Raw genomic sequence first — 20,240 nt, forward strand, 5'->3', positions numbered from 1 at the left:
TTCATCCTCTTCATGGTCTTCTTTAATGGCAAATGGGAGAAAAGTGAAGTACCTCACACTGCGAATGCTCACTTTGATGTTTGGGAGCCTGAAAAGGTTCCAAAACACTGACGTGATCCCACCACAGTGATATCCAAACCATTATTTCCTCCCATTTCGGCTTTTAACAGAGAAGAACAGAGGAACGATAGTGTGTCCTTTCTTCTTTTTTGCAGATTTTCCTGGCGTAATATGCTCATACTCAAAACTATTCAAAGTGTGAGATTTTACAGGATCGTGCTGAAAATAGAATGCTGCTCTGGAATACAGTGAAATGCAAATTTCAAGCTCCGTTACTGCTACTGAAATGCAGACCTATACGTTGGTATTTGAGACTGAATTTCTAACTTGTAAGAATTGAAGGATACTGAAAATTATCATTGACCAATTGATTTTATTTGTTTTTTCTTGTCTTTTTAGTCTGTAAAACTATGAGCAAATTCTCAGCTGTCAGCAGTTAAAGGTGCTAAACAATCAAGATCCAAACATAGGTCAGGTCTGTCACTTTCAAACTTCAGTGTCACTCTGCACCAGTAGTTGTCGTCCTTTTTTTCAAACGAACTTATTCTCCAGAGGGTAAACGGTAAACGGCCTCACCCTCACTTTCACTGAGTTATGTTGCTAAGCTGAATTGTGGATATGTTGCTTTTGATATCATTGAAGATTTGAGAGGTTTGGAAGTACCTCTGGCAAATTATGAAAAGCTCCATAGAAAGTGAGATGCTTGTACAGCTTGTTGGTGAGTCCTACATCGTTAGGATAGCTAGTCCTGCAATTGGCACAAGCCTCTGTAAAGCTAGCTAAACTGCACAGTTCTAGTTGGTGACTGTGAAATTTTAATGGAAGGACATTTTAATTGACACGTCTGTTTTCTTTTTCTTTTTTTAATTTAGGTGCCCTTTTGTAGTTTGCTAGCACATACTGTAAACTCACAAAGCAGCTATCTAATAACATAAGCAGGTATAACGCTAAAAATCTGTTCATTTTTGCACATTCTTCATCTTCTGTGGTGTCAGTGTGGATAATTTTGATGGATTAAATTATTAAATGTGATTAATGGATTTGTCATTGCAAAATATAACGCAAAAGCGGTTTGTTAACTTTTAAATTCTCAGAAATTACGGCCATTTGAACAATGGCACTGTAAAATGTAGCTTTCATTCTTTAGTATTTTTCACCGTTTATTTTAATTATGGATTTGATGAACTAATGAATTCATCCTGTGATTACTGCATGGTAGCTAATCCCCCCAAAATGACGACACACTAACGGTCACTGCTCTGCATAAACGACATGTAAATTAGCACCATGCCCTTCACTTACTCTGTAGTCTTTGAGGAGGAAAATGAGAGATCCTCTGTGCTGTCAGGTGGATACAACATTTCTTAGATTCTATAGAGCAAATTATGAGATGAAGCAAATTGTTGTTAATATGAATAGAAAATAAGAAATACTGTCCAACATGTCACACTGAAAAGTCATTTTCATTTCCAAGATGAGTTCTTAAGCACTGTAATTACGTGGGTTTTATTGCAAGTCAGTCAGTTTGTTTGGTGACTGATTGTTTTGTGTAGGATGGGTTTGATGCACGTGTTGGAGCAGTATCTAATTATTGGAAATGGAGAGCGGAAGCCCTGAGGCTTCTGTCTATAGCTGTCATCTGGATGAATGTAACCCATTGGAGGAGGTCCGTGACCATCTCTTTTTCGTGTGATTCTTCTTACCTCATCGTCAATATCTTCCCGATTTTCTTAATAGTTTTCATTCCACAGTTTAGGCCACTGTGCCCAAATCTTACACTAATTGGAAGGTGGGTTTGAGTTTACAAATCAAAGGTTCAAATATTAGGAAAAATGCTGGATATTAAAAGCTGCACTATGCGTGTCAAGTTTCCCTTCAAGCCTTTACCTTTGTGTACATCTTGATTGTTTCTCTTGGACATTGGCACCAAGATCCAAATTTCATGTTATGGATCATCAATGGTAATGAGCGATGGGTCTGCATTTTTCAGCAGAAGACTCCAGAGTATCCACACTTGAGGCAGCATGATTTCAACAGTAAATCCACAATCATTGTCTTTTTGTCCTTGTACATTTATGTGTAAGTGTGTACTGTAATCAGCCCCGACAGTGTGTCTGAAAGAGGACATTCAAGGAAACAATCAAGTGTACTCTTGAGTTTTCTCGTTACTCATTAGTCTTTCATGTTTCACGTTTAACACACTGACAAACTGTTGGGCATTAAAGTGCAAGTGGTTACAGCAGTGCAGAGGTGCAAAAGGAGATGGACTTAAAGGGAAATCAGCCAACTTTAAATCAGATACATTTAAGATTATTACGGTTTTTATTTATGTATTTATTTAAATATTTTAAGAGCAGCCTTGGGACTTCATGCCTTCCGCCCATGTCTTAGAGCGAGAGGCAGGGTACACCGTGGACAGGTTGCCAGTCTGTCGCAGGGCTAACACAGAGACAGAAAACCATTCACACCTATGGGCAAATTAGACTTTCCAATTAACCTATCCCCACTAACTGCATGTCTTTGGACGGTGGGAGGAAGCCGGAGTGGCTCCACAGTAATTTTTGTTAGAATGACTTATTTTTGGAATCACACAGAAAAATCATCTGCGGAAAAATGTTTAATATTTCCTCCTCATAAAACGCCTCAGTTTTTGTACTGCTCAGCTCTGATCATTATCTGCAATCAGTATACGGTCATGTTGTTGGGTTTTGTTATTGTTGTCTTATGGGAGAGTAGTATTCACATCAGTCAGTGGATATTTTTAAAATCAGCATCATTTCTGAGGGCTGAGTAGTTTGCGTGCTCCGAGCCTTGAAAGTCATCTGGTGTTTCTTTCCTTGCCAGCAGCAGGTTGCTCTCGGACCTTCCAACACCCACTCTGCATCAGCAGACAGCTGCGTCTCCTTGGAGATTTAAATAGGCCTTTGGGGGGTTTACATCTTATTACAGAATCAACCTCCTGGCGCTAACTAGTTTCCACTGCCGTCCACCATTATGAGTGCTGAGCCAGCTCCGTAATAGCTGTAGTCGATCGTGTGGCTAGCGCTCACTGCAGCACTTTCTCATTTCTTGCCATCTCCTCCCCATTCGCTGTGCCTTTTGGCTCTGCTGGATCGGTGCGCACAAGGGCAGACACGCCTCATTGCATGAGCTTTTTAAACAAAGCTTGTTTCCATGGTGACCACCTTTCCCCCTTCTTGTGCTACTTTTATGGCAGTAGAGCACATAATACATCTGCAGTCAGTTATCCCATCCCCAGCAGTCCTAGCTCAGAGTTTTTATATCATAATATTTTTCTTTTCTTTTTTAGAAAAGCATTTAGAAAATACACATACTCATTATCTTTCACATCTATTAAAAGCACCTTATATCTGCTGAGGACAGAGCATAAGAACATGTGACCACTGACACGTATATTTGCTCCACAACCTGTTGTCTTTGTTTGTTTTTTTGTTTTTTTTGTCATCGTCTACAGAGATTTTCTTTTTTCCTCCTCTCACATTTTCCTGAAACGATACGTTCCCTAGGGGGCGTTTTAGCTCTGTTGCTGTCTGCGGATGCTTAAGCTGTTGGAACACAGAGATCTTTTTACATGTTGTTATATACAGCGCTGCTAGAACCACTCCATCTATCAGCCTCTTGTAGTTGTTTCACAGTCATTTTTCATCTTTTATTTGGTTATTAAAACGGGCTCTGCTATTCATACAGGCAGACATGGCGGTTATATGACTCGCATACGGTTTCTTCTCCAGTAACTTAATTAACCTTGATGTGACATTTAAGCCCTGCGCCCTCAAGGGATTATCCAGTTCTCTTACAGTAACACTTGTAATGTATTATTATTTGCAAACTGCAGCATCCTTGGTTCAACTCCAACTGAGGGATTAAATTGCACGTCATTCTCTTCTTTGCACTCACATGCCCTGCTGCCTCTCTTCACTGCGCTGTCTAATAATGGCAAAATGCCTTCACCCAGCCCCCAAAAAAGCTGCTGGCGTTTAACAGCTGAAACAGAAATAGAAAACACTGTCAAGCCCTGTAATAGCACACGAATCCTCACTTTTAATGACAGCCAGCGCATTAGGATATTGTCTGCACAGAGGCATTCTTCACTGCCTATCCACATCCAGTAATTGGCTGTAAGGATTCCTCTTTGCTGGAGCTCAGCATATATCGAACGAGACGCTAATGGATGGAGCATCACCGCCTCTGCAGCTGCTGCAAACAAAGGGTTACAAAGAGTCAGCCGCAGTCTAAAAATAGACTGTTGCTCTCGCCTGCCTCTGCACAGGCCTCTGTGGATTTCACTCTTAAGCTTTTGCACGTGAGCTAAAAATAACCCTCTTTGTGAAAACATACACACACTTGCTCTCGGTACGCTCGTCGCTCTCTGCTTCTCCCCAGTGACAGAACACAATCGCGCACTGTTAAAGAAATATGCAAAAAGGCTCGGGAGAAATTGTCGATTGCAAACGATTTGCTTTTCTCTAACACGCCATGGAGGACGTGTTTGAAATTGTACACACTCCTCACAGCAGGATCACAGCCTGTCACTCGAGAGGACATGCATGCATAGCGCTGCGACCACAAGAACTACACAAAATATCTCCAGCAAACAAGCTAAATAGCTTTAATACCAACGCAATAGTTACTGACGGGAAGCAATTACAGAAAATTTTATGACGCTTCAGCATCGCCACTGCTGTCATTGGAATCATTTTTTAAAGTTTAATCTGTTGGTAGTGTTTGTTTTTGAAGACTTGAATCTCTTGCACCGCTGAGGTATTTGAAGCAGAGAGGCGTGCGTTCGCAGAGCTTACAGCTGAAATGATTCGTTTCTTCACATTGGTCAGATGAAAGCAGTCCCATATGCTTTAATGTGATTATCGTCTACGTTTGGTCTGAGGCAACACAGCATTTAATTAGGAAGGGGTCATTTTTCTGTGACCGTCTCATCCTAAGCTGGTGTCATTACTGCCATTAAAAAGGGCTTCACTGACACAGCTTATTGCAGGATGCTGATAATTAGGAATAAAGTGTTAGAAGTCACACCCAGTGGACAAGATGGTATTTAGTAAAACAAGGCCTGTTTGCGTTTAGAGCTTTTTCATGTCTAACACAGCACACACGTACATTTATGGAACAGCTGTAGCTCTCTGCATGAAAAATGTAAACCAGTCGATGCTTTTGTGAGTGAATCTTGTTTTTGTTTCTTGGGGGGGTGTTGAACAGCATCTTCCAAGGGTTGTGAAATTGCTTTTGCCGTTTGCTGTTCAAATAAGAATAAGTCTGAAACTACTGCTCATATTTATTTCTGAAAATAAAACAACAGTAGCACATCTGCTGGTCGGTTATCGTTTACACTGAAATGGACATTAACTACTTACATTCAGTCTCAGAGATCCAGAATCTCAGAGATGTAAGGCAGAAACTTCCACCACACATAGTTGCTGCAGGACTGCAAACAAATGCAACCAGTTGGCAATCAGCTGAGTTTAGTTGCCTGTTGCAGAAAAGTTGTGCTTCTTTGCGTGGGTTGACTGAGACTGATTGCAGTGTGTTGGCAAAATGTCGGCATTTACTAATTAGAAGGCAATTATTTACAAGTTGTCTGAGAGTGAATGCAGTCAGTCTGAGTGGGACAGTAATTGTTTGGAGGTTTGGAGACAAGTTGCCTCCCACCAGGCAGCCTATGCAATCAGCTCATGATTGAAGGTGGTTGCTTAGAGGTTGAAAGTGCACCGCTGCTGCACTTTGTTGCAGCAACTATGTGCAGTTGGTCAATGAATGTGGGGAAAAAAGACATCATGTACACATGGATGGGCAACCAACTTGTTTTTTTTTTTTTCATTTTTGTTAGCCGCAATGTTTGCATCCTTTTTTCTTTTTTTTTTTTGTAGTGTAACTGAGACATTATATGGATGGAGTGCTGGAGGCCTCATTTACCAGCTTGGTTAGAAGGCTGTACATAAACTTCATGGCTGCCAAGTATATATCATATATCAAATATCAGAATTTCACTCACCAAAATTAAAGCTTCACATCTGCTTCTTTATCATAACACAAATTAATCATACAAGTAAACATAAAAGACCAATCATTAGCCAACAATTTAATTTATTATTTAAAAATTTAGTTTAGCAGTGGTTAGCAATTTAGTTTAATTTAGCAGTGGGTGATCTGTTTTTAGTCTGGGTTTTACACCAGAAGGTCCCCTAACCCAGTTGATAAACTCTCTGAATCAGTACTGAGGTGTCCATAAATATCTGATATCAGTCAGATCGATATCAGATTTATATCCAGCCAGTTTCCTCAAGAGCTCGTGTTTACAGACGGACAAGCTAGTTGTGAAGACAGAAGCTGCAATCTTTGACTAACCTTAAAACCAACACCACGTGGAGGACTGAACTCAAATCCCAGCTTCAGCTTTCTCAGCCCTGTCCTTTGTGTTCCCAACCTTTCATCCCTGCTCGAGCAAAGCGATGAAAAACGTTCTGGACTAAAATACACACTGCTCCTGCGTCAAAGCTAGGCACCATTTTTTTGCTTTTTACAAATACAGCGTATGACACAAGTACCTGCTTCTATGAATCTCTTTTATCAGATGCAGATTTCTTTGACAAAATTGGTTATTTGTTCTATTACAGTCGGTAAGCACAGCACCATGAAGATAAAGTGTAATCAGTAGGGTCTGTTTAAACCCTGACTGCTCAGCGAAGCCACAAAAAATAGCGCAGAACATGACTGTACCCTTATGTTCTGTGCTTTAAACATGCTGTGATACACCTCTGCCTTGCCTCTGCTGTCACTGGGAGTCAAGCTCATTGTTAGTCATCATAATACTGAATAGATGCAGGCTAGAAAACAAAAACAAAAAAAAAATATTTGCACCTTATAAAAATACCAGTGCCAAAGGCCTGCTCCCAGACACATGATAGCAAAAGACTTCTGTATTTGCAGGTATTTGTCGTGGCCATGAATACAATTGCTTATTTCTGTGGCTCTGGCTTCCATAAGCACATGGCCTTTGAACATTTGTTTGAGTGGCCAATTCACAGCTCCCCCTTTGACACACAGGAATGTGGGTGAAATCAGTCCGTACATCCATCTAATCTCACATCTCCACGTTTTTCAGCCTTGGGAAATAAACACCAAGCTGTCTGTTATTGAAGGAGGGGAGCAGGGAGGTGAAATGGTCTGGGAATTAGGAGTAGAGATGTTCCACGGTGGCCACAGCTCAGCACGCAGTTTGTTATTAAAAGCTTTGTAATAGGCTAGATTAATCTCTAGATATGGTGTAATCTTTGAAAGACTCCACAATCAAATCACTGGAAGAAGATGGTGGGAGTGAGAGTAGGAGAGCTTTCTTTGTTAATGCTCTCCTGCTTTAGGAAAACACCATTTTGGGTCTGGTTAGGTGGTGGATGTAGCCTTGGCTCCACATTTAATTGCTGTGCAGTGGCCCTGCTTACAATGGATTTCAGTTTTTCTCTTTTTTTAAAGACAGGGTTATCCAGAATGCAGTTAACCCAGGTTTAAAATGTATTTGAGCAGGTTAGTCATTGTCTTCTATGCTTTATAATACTGTTTTGAAATCTAATTAATATCCCTCTGAGACCCAGCTTATTCAGTATTTTCTCTCTAGTGGACAAAAAGTTGAGAGATGCTGTTTTCCCCTCAGTTCTCAGGAGGACATTGTTTTGATAGATTTATTCGCCTGTATTTTGACTATTAACACCTAATGGGCAGTCTGTATTTTACATACAATAACATTTAAACCTGATCAATATTAAAAACCATGTGACTCTTTAAATGATAAAGCAATACCTGATTTGATATTTGTTAGTATCTTTTTTCCTGTAATCGGTCAGTAGCGAGATGCCAGCAGCTTTGACATAATGGCACTATTTGGTGTCCAAGCCGTGAGAATGATTAGCGGATATGATTATTTATAATATCATGGCATCGGTAGACGAACTTTGATTCACTTTTGTTTTACATGTTTAAAGTGTTGCTGAAAGTGTTGGCATAACTGAAGCTGTGCTCTATAGAGTTTTGATTTATTTAATTCTTTATTAAAACCAAGTCAGAAGTAAGTGATTTGAGAATTTTTGTGACTTTTTGAGCTCAAACTGGAAGCTCCACAGAGCAAATCAGTTTGTTCTGGTGTTTCTACTTAGACAATGAATACAGTCTGATAATCTGAGATATGTAATGTTGGTAATGCAAACATGTAAATCCTACAGTTTTAATGGTTATAATACAAAGGTGTGCATTGAAAGCACTTAAGCAGTGGTTTCAGTTTGTTTAGCATGTGGAGCCAAAGACTGAAGAAAACCTGCTGCTTCTTCTTGGTTTGTGGTCATATAAACATGATTATATCTGCAGTGAACAAACACTATTGAATCTCAAGTGAAGTTTCAAATGTCAAAGTTTTGCTCTAAACAATCGCTCACTGACCAAATGTTACCCACCGCATGAGACAAGTGTTGTCATGACTGCCACTAGACAAAAATTACATATGTTGAAGGCCAACAAAGGATGTTTGAAAAATGCACTTTTTAACCCGAGTTTTGCAGAAGCGCAGCAGACGTTAGTGGACGTGATGAATATGAAAACCACACTTTCTTCACTGTTGTAATTGCTAAACGTTTATTTTGTATTTCCCTTAAAATGCTTTTCTTTCCGTATTACCATTTGAAGTGTAGATTTGGATGTGACCATCTGTCTCTTGGTAATTACATGAAGAAAACCAGTCCCAGACTCTGCCAGTCTGCGCCCTCCAATTTATCAACCGTTTTCATTGTGCTACACAGTATTTATAGACTTAGTGTGTCATGTGCGCTTTTGAAGATGACTAAATAAAACACAGTGCCCATTTGAAGGTGGGACTTCAGTCAGTGACATAAGCCTAGTGCCACTAATCTTCAAAGGCGGGTGTATTTGTGGTGCAGCAAAGAGCAGCTTTCCTTATTGTCTTGGTTTTGAAGTCGTAATTGTTATTTAATTTGTGTTGTGCTTTGTTGTAAAGGCTGTGGAATAATAATTGCATTGCTTTTTCTCCTCCACCTTAATTTGATGCATGTGTGTTTCTGGACACACCCAGAAACACACACGGTAGAGACCAATACTGGCTTGAGCTGATTTAATTTTGGTAAAAATCAGGTTGAGCTTAAGGTCACACCAAATGTGACAATCAGTAAAATTTAGTTTTAACTGTAATGTCTTCACAGTAATATACTAGGTACTCAATTCCTTGGAAAATGCAAGTACCTAGGTTGGCTAAGCATTTGACCTTTACCCTCATTCTTAGCTCACAAGGTCAAAGTTGATCTTGAAAAAAAATCATCATATGAAAGGGCATGGAAGGAGCTTTACAACACACTCTTTATTTTTTCAGTACAACGGCTTATGACTAAAGCGCCTATATAAATAAAATTCTACTAACTTACCCTTCCTGTCGTGATCAGGTCAAATCTCCCCGATTTACAACTTAAAACACTCATAAATATTGTGTTTTACATCTGATTGCCTCAGGGCCTTATGACATCCTCCACACTATGAACTTGAACATATAAAAGTGAAGATCACCTCTTTTATTAAATTTTGAGTGTTATAATCAACCTCTGTGGCGTTCCCCTAACGACCCCCTTTGGTGATGAAAAATGTTTATCGTAATTTAAGAGCTGTTAAAACAGACCAGTCAATTTTTACCGGGAACAGTAAAGTAAGAGGGGTGGGGGTGCACAAAACTGGAGGCTTAATAAGTTATCATTTGAGTTGTCGGTGATGATGATATAGTGAAAGACAACACAAGAAACTAGTTCACAGGACACAGCCACTGTGCTCTATGAACCAGAATCCAGAGGTGAACCAGTCAGTGGATAAAGAGCTCGACTGTGGATTTCTTATCAATAAAAAAGCAAAGCAAAGGTGGCCTCGTCGTTACTATACTTTTTATGTTCAATTCAATTTTATTTATATAGCGCCAAATCACAACAAAAGTCGCCTCAAGGCGGTTCATAGATACAGAGAAAAACCCAACAATCATATGACCCCCTATGAGCAAGCACTTTGGCGACAGTGGGAAGGAAAAACTCCCTTTTAACAGGAAGAAACCTCCGGCAGAACCAGGCTCAGGGAGGGGCGGGGCCATCTGCTGCGACCGGTTGAGGTGAGAGAAGGAAGACAGGATAAAAGACATGCTGTGGAAGAGAGACAGAGGTTAATAACAGATATGATTCAATGCAGAGAGGTCTATTAATACATAGTGAGTGAGAAAGGTGACTGGAAAGGAAAAACTCAATGCATCATGGGAATCCCCCGGCAGCCTACATCTATTGCAGCATAACTAAGGGAGGATTCAGGGTCACCTGGTCCAGCCCTAACTATATGCTTTAGCAAAAAGGAAAGTTTGAAGCCTAATCTTGAAAGTAGAGATAGTGTCTGTCTCCCGAATCCAAACTGGAAGCTGGTTCCCCAGAAGAGGGGCCTGAAAACTGAAGGCTCTCCCTCCCATTCTATTTTTAAATACTCTAGGAACAACAAGTAAGCCTGCAGTGCGAGAGCGAAGTGCTCTAATCGGGTGATATGGTACTACAAGGTCATTAAGATCAGATGGGGCCTGATTATTTAAGACCTTGTATGTGAGGAGCAGGATTTTGAATTCAATTCTGGATTTAACAGGAAACCAGTGAAGGGAAGCCAAAACAGGAGAAATATGCTCTCTCTTTCTAGTCCCTGTCAGTACTCTTGCTGCAGCATTTTGGATTAGCTGAAGGCTTTTCAGTGAGTTTTTTGGACATCCTGATAATAATGAATTACAGTCGTCCAGCCTGGAAGTAATAAATGCATGAACTAGTTTTTCAGCGTCACTCTGAGACAGGATATTTCTAATTTTAGAGATGTTGCGCAAATGGAAGAAAGCGGTCTTACATATTGATTCCTGTCAGAGCAGTGGTTCAACCTTAAGGCTTAGAAACAAACTGTGAGGGAGACACGACTTTTATCAAAACTGTTTTTGCAAGTTCATTCAAATCACAGCAACCATTGTCTCAAGGCACTTGCCAGGTCTCCCTTGAAAATGACATCTTTTACCTGGATAAATAAAGGACTAATATTTACTTTATTAAAACCACAACAATCAAATGGCCCTATATGAACTAGCACTTGGTGACAGTGGGAAGGAAAACTGTCAGAACCAGGCTCAGGGAGGGACAGCTCTCTGCTATGATTGGTTGGGGGTAAGCAGGAAGTTTAAGTTAGCCTCCATGCTACCTGATGGATGTTTGGGTGATTTGCAGGTGACTAGAGAACTAAAAGTCATCGTTTCATTTCTCAAAGTAGAGAGTGATAAGACTAATAAAAGCAGGAAGAAAGACTGCTAATGATTTCATTTTTGTTCTGAACTTTCTATGTGAGGTAGTATGTTGGCGTCTGCCTCACAGGTTTACAGCAAAACATCATCATGCCACCAGTAAGACAGGCCTAATAAATTTCTTGTCTGCTGTTAAGTGCTGCTGTAGAATTTTTTTTTTCTTGTTTCAGATTGCAAAAGGAATTTAATAGTTTTGTAATAAGACGAAGGATTACCTAGTTTCACTGGCTGCATGCATAAAACCCTTTAAAATGCATTCAATTGTATCGTGGTAAAAGTTGCAATAAGTGGCTGCACGGTTTAGCAACACTCTAAAACAGGCAATTTTAACCAAACATCTGCATATTACAACATCTAGCAGATGAGGAACATCATCCACAAAAATGCAGTCATGTCTCTATCAGCACTTGACAGAAACACATGTTTGTAGCTGCTAACTGCTGATTGAACTTCTTTTAGCTTTGCTTGCTCAATGGATGATGGCAAGCAAGTGGGACTCCCTCTCACACGTCATTCCATTTGTTTGTAATTAATAGACCTTAGAGACAAGTAACAAGCTCCTCAAAAGATGCTTGTTATTCTTTTTCATATTTTCTGTCATATACGGTTATAATTTTGGCTTCATTTTAAACAAGGACACATTTTTAGGCTGATGTGTGTAGAAGTAACTCCTCTGAGCCAGAATCTCTGGCGTTAAACTGCTCTAAACAACCAAAATGTCTCTGCATGATGTCATTGAGTATTCCATGACCTGTTGGCATGTGGTTGCTGGTTGTCACTGGATGAAATTGGTTGCAGAAATGTGCCTTCCATACAAACTACAGGTGACTGTGGCAAGCTGCTTGTGACCAAAACAACTGCGATGAGGTTTTTGGTGCAGCAGTGAATGGTTACCAGGGAGCCGCTGATTGGTGTCTTGGCTCACATGACTGTCAATAACCACTCATTATCAGTCAGGCAATGTTCATTTTTCCCTAGCGACCACTGGTTGCCAGGCAGTCACCAACCAGTCTCTAGGTTTGTGTGACTGAGGCAAACAGGGTCTGGCTGTGAGCGCATAAGCCCCCACTCATGTGTGATTCAAACCATATGTCTTTGGGGGCTATCGAAGGTCCTTTATGCTAAGGTTAGCATAAAGGAAGGAAGTGAGGTGAAATAGTTTTCCTAAGACAGTGAATTTGACAAAGTATAATATACTTGTTGAATGAAGCATAATGTAAAGAAGAATTATTTTGAACTTAATCGTACAATGCTACTAAAAATGAACTGGAAAAGCATAAAAACTTCCTTTTTAAAATTGTTATCTATCTACATGGTTTTCTGAGGACAAATCATAAGTTAGAGAAAATGCAACACACGCCCATAGCTGGTGTAAGCCTTATGCTAGGTTTCAAAGCCCTTCATTGCGATTGTTCTTGCCTGCCTTATAAAAATCCCTGATGATTGTGTGTTAGTATCGGTGTGCTAGGATACATGTAATTCACTCTGAATTCTACAGAAATGTATGCAGGCAGGGAAAGAATGGATCCAATGGATCTAGTCCTCTTTGAATAGAAGTCCTGAATAATGTAGAGGTAATTTCAAGTGGTCTTGTATGTCATTTTCTTCTTCTTTTTTTTCCACACGTGCAGGAAAGGTCTGTCTAGTTTGTTCCAAGTACAGTCTGAATCCTGGATGTGACATTTGAGGTAACCTCGGGCAAAGATGAGCCTGACTTTTGTTAATAAATAACTTAGAAACACCCACAGTATAGACGAGGAAACTTGCACCTGAGGGTGTTTGCTCAGACTAGATAAATAATTCAGCACTGGCCAAACCACACAAAGGCAGGTTGCATTGGCTGCCATCATGCTGAGGTGTATGCAAGGTTTTCTGCTGAGATCTGTTGCGGGATAATGAGAAAATGTGTCCTGTAATTTGATGAAGTATATAGTTAATATTGGATAATCACAATTTTAAATGTTTGAATGTAGTTACAGCTAGTTACAGTATGAACTATATCTAAGAAAAAGTAACATTGAACCCTGAACACATCAATTTTTTAGTTGCTCCATGGACTCGAATTGGAGTCTCCTCTGCTCAGTTAGTCCTGCTCTTCTTCTTTCTCTTTCTGTCTTCTTCTTTCAGCTGTTCCCTCTAGGGGGCACAACACCGAATCATCTGCCGTCATCCTCCTTCACTACATCCATGTGTATGTGAATGTTGGATAAAATGCACCTATGCGTATGAATGGGTGAATGTTGCATAGAGCACTTCAGCTACAGTAGAAAAGAGCAACATAAGAACCAGTCCAATCCATCCATTTACTGTACCAGTCCTGCACCAGCCTTGCATATTTCTCTCCCACTCCTGACTTAAGTCCTTTACACACCAGACACATAAAATACATGCATGTATTTTGTGTGCTAAATATATTTTTCAACTCACCCATTCTTAATGGAGCTGGTATACTGCTGTGTTTGGCAAGAAGTGCACTTGTAGTTCAAGTACTGCTGTATACAGTAGTATACAATGACATGTAAATGGTAAATGGCCTGTATTTGTATAGCGCTTTTTACTAGTCTCCCCTAGGGACCCCAAAGCGCTTTACACACCCAGTCATCCACCCATTCACACACACGTGGAGGCAAGCTACAGTTGTAGCCACAGCTGCCCTGGGGCAGACTGACAGAAGCGAGGCTGCCATATCGCGCCATCGGCCCTTCTGGCCAACACCAGTAGGCGGTAGGTGAAGTGTCTTGCCCAAGGACACAACGACAGAGACTGTCCGAGCCGGGGCTCGAACCGGCAACCTTCGGATTACAAGGCAGACTTCCAACTCTTGAGCCACGATCGCCCACGTGTAGTAAATAGTAAAATAGTACAATTTTACCTCCGTACAGCTAGATGTTGCTACAAGTTGGCTCCCTGAAAGGATTTCATGGCCTCCTCAGATCTGGTCCCACATCTGCTAACAGCTCAAACTGCCCCACTGACATCCTGAAATATCATATCATATATATATTAAAGCAACCATGATACAGCTTCATCTCCTGGGTCAAACTATGAAATTCTCCCTGGTCCTGCCTTCTCGTGAGAGTTGGATTAACACAGAATCCCTGTTGCTTCCTTTTCTTGTTTAGAAACATCAGATCCAGCTCATCATTGCTTGATTCTGGCATTGATATTTTCACAGTGCGTTTTTAGAATTTGCTACAAAAACACAACACGTTCAGTGTGCGTATGCATTTCATGACAAGTTTGGATCTGGAAATTCTGATTTTTGTGTCACTTTTCGTAAAACTTGTGTAATGGCCACCTGCTTTACTGCAGTTCTTCTCTTTCCACCTCTCATGGAAATATGTTCTCTGTTTTTAGTCCCGGTCAGTAATCTTGCTGAAGGCTTTCCAGGGAGCTTTTAGAACAACCTGATAATAACTGAGTACAATCGTCCATCTTAGAAGTAATAACTGTATGAATTAGCTTTTCAGCATCATTCTGAGACAGGATATTTCTAATTTTAGTGATATTGTGCAAATGAATGAAGGTAGTCCTCCATATTTGTTTAACGCGGACACAGAAAGACGAATACTGGTCAGAATGACTCCAAGACTTCTCATACTGTTACTGTACTCTGCTAACACTGAGGTCTCTCAGTAGTTTTGTTGTATACAAATATATGTATATAAAAATGCAATCATAAATTCTCTCAAGAACCTGCTAAATATTGATGTTTTATATTTTTGTTGTTTTATTTTTTATTTTAACTTTTAATATTTGGTCATTTCCAAAGCTTAACAGTAGCTCAAATATCAGCTGTGAGCAATTTGAACTCAATAAAAATTCATGTCATTCATGCTTTTTTTTAACTTAGTTTCAAAGTTTTAAATGACAGTTATGTAAGGGTTATTTCCAGAGTCATAAACCTTTTCCTTTTGGCGGGTGAAAACTTACATAAGTACGAGTGTACATCTAAGTGCTTCTCCCATTTCCTGTTCCAGGATGGCCATCCAGGTGGACAAGTTTGACTTTGAGAGTCTGCCACAGCCGGACCAAGAAAGTATCCGCTTCAGTAACCCCAAACAGCTGGAGGAGGAGCGACAGCACGCCCAAGGCTGTCAGATCAACAGCAAGCTGGGCATCTGTTGGAGCATTATATCCTTTCAGTGGTTACATGTACTATAAAAGCATCTTTAGGGGAATTGGCCTAATGTGAACTACAAAGACCATAGACGTAGTTGGTAAATACTTATCCCCTACAGTCGTGGCCATAATCACGGTCAAACAGATTTTGTCAGCATTCCTTTAACTGTTGTTGTTTGTTGATATCGGTTCGATCAGTGTTAGAGCACATCTGGACCCTTCATCTGGAGGCCTTCTGGCCAGTAGGCAACATTTTTTGCCCGCATTAGCAGATGGGGACGCTTATGGCAGAGCGCTTGCTACTCTGACACTGTGAAGTGATATATTAGTAAGTGGGAATATAAATGTGAAATTAAATTTGTGAATTGTGAAATGAGACACTTTGCCAGAGCTCTTAGTCTGCGGTCCATTAAAGATAGTGACATTGTATTAGCATACCTACTCTGCGAGATTTAATTAGAAAAGTTTCCATTTGTAGTTTTTCAAAATGTGTGAGTATAGCATATGGATAAAACACAAGCGGGAATGGTTGGCAGTGATCTGATTGTGCCTAACATTGTTTCATGAAACCACCATCCAGAGTGCTTATCCAGCTGTTAAGTGATGACGGCCTGTTTACAGCGTCCTGCCATGCGATTGCGTTCGTCCCTAACCATCCTGAACCCTCAAGTTAACTTCATTGAGCAGAAAAAGTTGGCGTTCATCAGCTTCACTGTGTTTATATTATGCTAAACACAGCTCTGTAGCTAGCACATCGTTATATTCCTGCTAGTCAAACTTCAGTAACCCTACAAACATCACTGCTGTTTAGTTTTCTGTCTTCATTTATGTTGGAAGTGACAGCAGAGCTGTATGTTTTAATTTTTCAATAATCCCTCAGTCAGAACCTGAACTGTCATAGATGGAAACTAGCGAGCTAACTCCCTGCTAACTTCTAACAGTGTTAAAAATCATAAATTCTGTTTTCATGGATGACTGGATGTTAAAGTTAAATGTTACACCTGGTAGAGCAGCAACACTGATCATTTTATTACCTATGAAAGAATTTAGACAGTTTGTAACTGTCAGTGATGCTGCAGTGTTCGTTTGACTTTGGGACCTGAAGCGGAGTTTGGACCTGGAAACGGTTAATGACGTCAGACTTAAAGACCAGATAGGAGTGTGTTAGGAGGGGTTAACGTTTTGGCTCATGTGTTTCGTATCTGTTGTCGTTCTCCATGTTGAAGATGTTTTTGATTTAGCAGATATAGAGTATCCCCAAGTCAGGGGTTCTATTCTATATTAAATTCTCTATGTGGAAAAATTGAGTTTTATCGAAAGGTAGAAAACCTTTTTGAGCTGTTTGCCAACAGACAGCTATTTGGACAACTGCTCATCTTTTGCTACCTTGGTACTTGATTTCCTGATTCTTAGATGTTCTGCTCAAAGACGATCCAAATGCAGATGTTTTTTGGGAAGACTGTTCTAATAAAAGAAAATTTTAGTCCAGAACTTAGTAGTGAGACTACACATATTAGAAGCAAATCTACATGCACAGAAATTTCTGTAAACTATTTAAATTCAGAATCCAGCCAGGACTTCAATTCCGTTCAATGCAGTTTTATTAATATAGCACAAAATTATAACAATGGCCACTTTATATCTTAAAGCAAAGCCCCTACAGTGTCCTTTGCTTACAGCTAAGACATCTTCAGTTCTTTTCTGCTGCCACGATAGGGAAGCAGAGCTTGAGAGAAGTATATAGTCAGTCAGTCTGGATTTATCTTTAGTGCCTTATATCAGCTCATCACTCAGTAGTTGGCAGTACTATGCACGTATCTAAGAGCTACTGATTGTTAGTGAGCATGGTAACCAGTTAATGGGGAATCCAGTCTGGGAGCTGAAAATGCTGTTTTCCATGTGTGTATGTATTTTGTTTTGTTTTTTCATGAGGGCGTAAACACTTCTGTCACCATATGCATTGGTTTATCTCCCAGCACTTTGGCGGCTTATAGGCAGGAATGAAGAAAAAAAGCGACGTATGAATATATTCCCAACAGCATTCCCTTTACTGCAACAAAAAAAAACCCTGAAGCAGACTGTTTGAACATATGTTACTATTGTTGTTTCTTTTTTTGTTTTTAATTGTGAATAGTATCATGTATGATATATTAGTCAGGATGGTGTCAACAGGAGATTGACCTATAAGAACAAGCCAAAGGAAAGGATTTAGAGGCTTTGCAGTATTGATCTAATTGGAAATGAGCTACACCTGGGCTGTCAAGTGAGAAATTGAACTAGAAATTAAAAATGTGACATTTTACCCTTTTAACCTTCATTATGGGTGGCTTGTGTTTGAAAATGGCTCATTAGGGTACAGTAGAACTGGTATAGAGTCTGTTACTAATTCAGTGCAAGCGACTCAACTGGCTATGCGACAGATGCCACATTATATCATCAAGTCAAACCTTGATCCTATGATTTTCTGCACACTGAAACACATCCTTGTTGATAATGACTCAGCCGCTAAACTTGTCAGAATAGCACAATGTAAATTCTGCTTCAGGGTAGATTTTCCTTTTTACAATATGAAAAATAGAGAACTATAAAATCTGATTACACTGCATGTCACACTTAGATACAATTATTTGGCCATGAGCAACTAACAGTCACTTTAATTTGTAATTTATGAGCTTGTTGATGGTGTTTGGTACTGATTCACAGAGAGTGATTCTGCCACACGCAGTACAGATGCCATGAGAAGTGGAAGAGATAAAAAGCAAATGCTATGTGTGTGTCTTCCCCCTGAGGAGGTCATAGCCAAGTCCATGAGTCATCTCTCAATGCACAGTGTGGAAGTTCCCCTCTCAATAGCGAGCTTAAAAAGCTCTGGATATGTAGTCATTAGTTATGATTATATCAATAATTACTATCAATTAATATCAACATACAATCTGACTAAAATGCATGTAAAAAAATAAAAAGTACATACATATAAGGTATGCAAAAAAGTTCAGAGGTTCATAAAAGTCAAACACTTAATCTGATTGAAACTTAGTTGATTTTCCATTTAAGATAATCTTGAATGTCCGCATGGATTCCAACACTGCTGCTTTTTTTTTTTGATCACTCCCTGAAAGTCTCCCTCTGACATTTGCACTGTGCACTTTGATGTTTTGCTGTGGACCCCAACTTTTGTAACATCTGCTTAAAACTGACCTCAAATTGTGTGAAGGATCAAAAATGACTAAGCAGTTTTCAGTTGAAGGGCCCATAGTTTCCAATCAGGAATGCAGAGCAGGAGCATGCTCGTCATTTTATTCGGCATTCACCAGGTTCTGCTCCGTAAACGGAGTGAGAATGTCAATGTGGATTTTTGTCCCGAGTCACCTTAGTTATAACATTCAGTAGAAATCACATGAATTATGTTGCGTCCCAGCATTGTGCTGTATCAGAGGGTAGGAGCAAAGTGCAAGAGGGTTTTTTGCTTCTTCTGTAAAATGATTTATTAATAGCAGAATAGCTAAAAATGGCCCAGAGGTGCATGGAATGATGATTTTAAATGGGAAATTATCAGATAAGCCTTAAAAATTCATTATTGACCTGTTCTCTGAACTTTTGATTAAACTTGATGTACGCATAGTTATTTGAAAAAGTACAATTTCACATGTTCTGTATTTTTGGTCGCTACTATATCTTAAATTCTTGAAATATTTATTAACTCAACATAGTTTGAAGTTCAAAACTTGGTTAAAAAGAATGCCAATATTCATGTTGACTTGAAATATACATCTTGTACCAGAGCAATTTAGGACTAGTTTTAAATTCACTGCACAGCTGAACTGCTTAGGCAGGCTGTTTGTATAATTCATCAGTCAAAGCTCAGCTCTGAAGGTCTCCCGGACTGTCTGGGCTTATCCAATAAGAAGCTACTTAAAAGCAGAACAATACAGATTCACAAATTAACAGCTGAAAAGTCACTCTTTCAGCTCAAAGTAGGATGAACCAATTTTCCAAGCAACACTCTGGAATCCTTTTTATTTCAACTGCATAATAGAAATGTTAAATTGTTTAGAACTATCCAAATTAATCTGGGTAATAAATAGAAAAGTACCAAACCGTGAATGGCTGTTGACAATAAGTATAGACAGCTGACACGCATATTAATCATTCGCACAAGCGCCAGTTTTCTCTGAAATGGCCTGTTGAATGTGATGTTTAGTGCCCACAAATATACTGAATATAAAATATCAAAGGTGAATTTGGAAGCCACTCCGGATACAAGTTCTGAAATACGCTGCTCAGAAGAATTCAAGGAACACAGATCTCTACGGCGGGGGGAAAAAATTCTAAAAATCTGTGCTGATATGGACTGGGTAATGTTTTAGGAATGAAAGGATGCCACAGCATTAATGGAAATGAAAATTATCTCCAGAGGGTTTGATTCAGAGATACCCTGAGTGCTCCAAATGAGATGACAGGTGTCCATGGGGATATCCTCCCAGCTATAGACCAGGGCATCACTGAGCTCCTGGATAGTCTGAGACACAACCTGACAGCATTGGATGGACCAAAGAAAATGCCCGAGATGGCATGGTATTAATTCCTTCATCCACCTAGAAGTGCCTGCAGACTCTTGCACATGAGGCCAGCATTGATGATCACCAGGACCAACCCAGGACCCACTGCATTAGCATACGGT

General features: G+C 39.8%; 1 protein-coding gene across 4 annotated transcripts in view; it reads left to right on the forward strand.

The window, feature by feature from the left end:
- Positions 1-20,240, forward strand: part of trappc9 (trafficking protein particle complex subunit 9) — a 230,048-nt gene that overhangs the window by 138,926 nt on the left and 70,882 nt on the right. For all 4 annotated transcript variants that reach the window (XM_085262049.1, XM_085262050.1, XM_085262047.1 and 1 more), the window contains one exon: positions 15,418-15,571. In XM_085262049.1, the coding sequence (XP_085118175.1) occupies positions 15,418-15,571 (154 nt within the window). The remainder of the gene's footprint in view (positions 1-15,417; positions 15,572-20,240) is intronic.

This window comes from Mchenga conophoros, linkage group LG22, assembly GCF_057382185.1.
Source record: "Mchenga conophoros isolate Kocher_MC1m ecotype Shallow Benthic linkage group LG22, M_conophoros_male_GT1.1, whole genome shotgun sequence".
In the NCBI taxonomy this organism is placed as follows: domain Eukaryota; kingdom Metazoa; phylum Chordata; class Actinopteri; order Cichliformes; family Cichlidae; genus Mchenga; species Mchenga conophoros.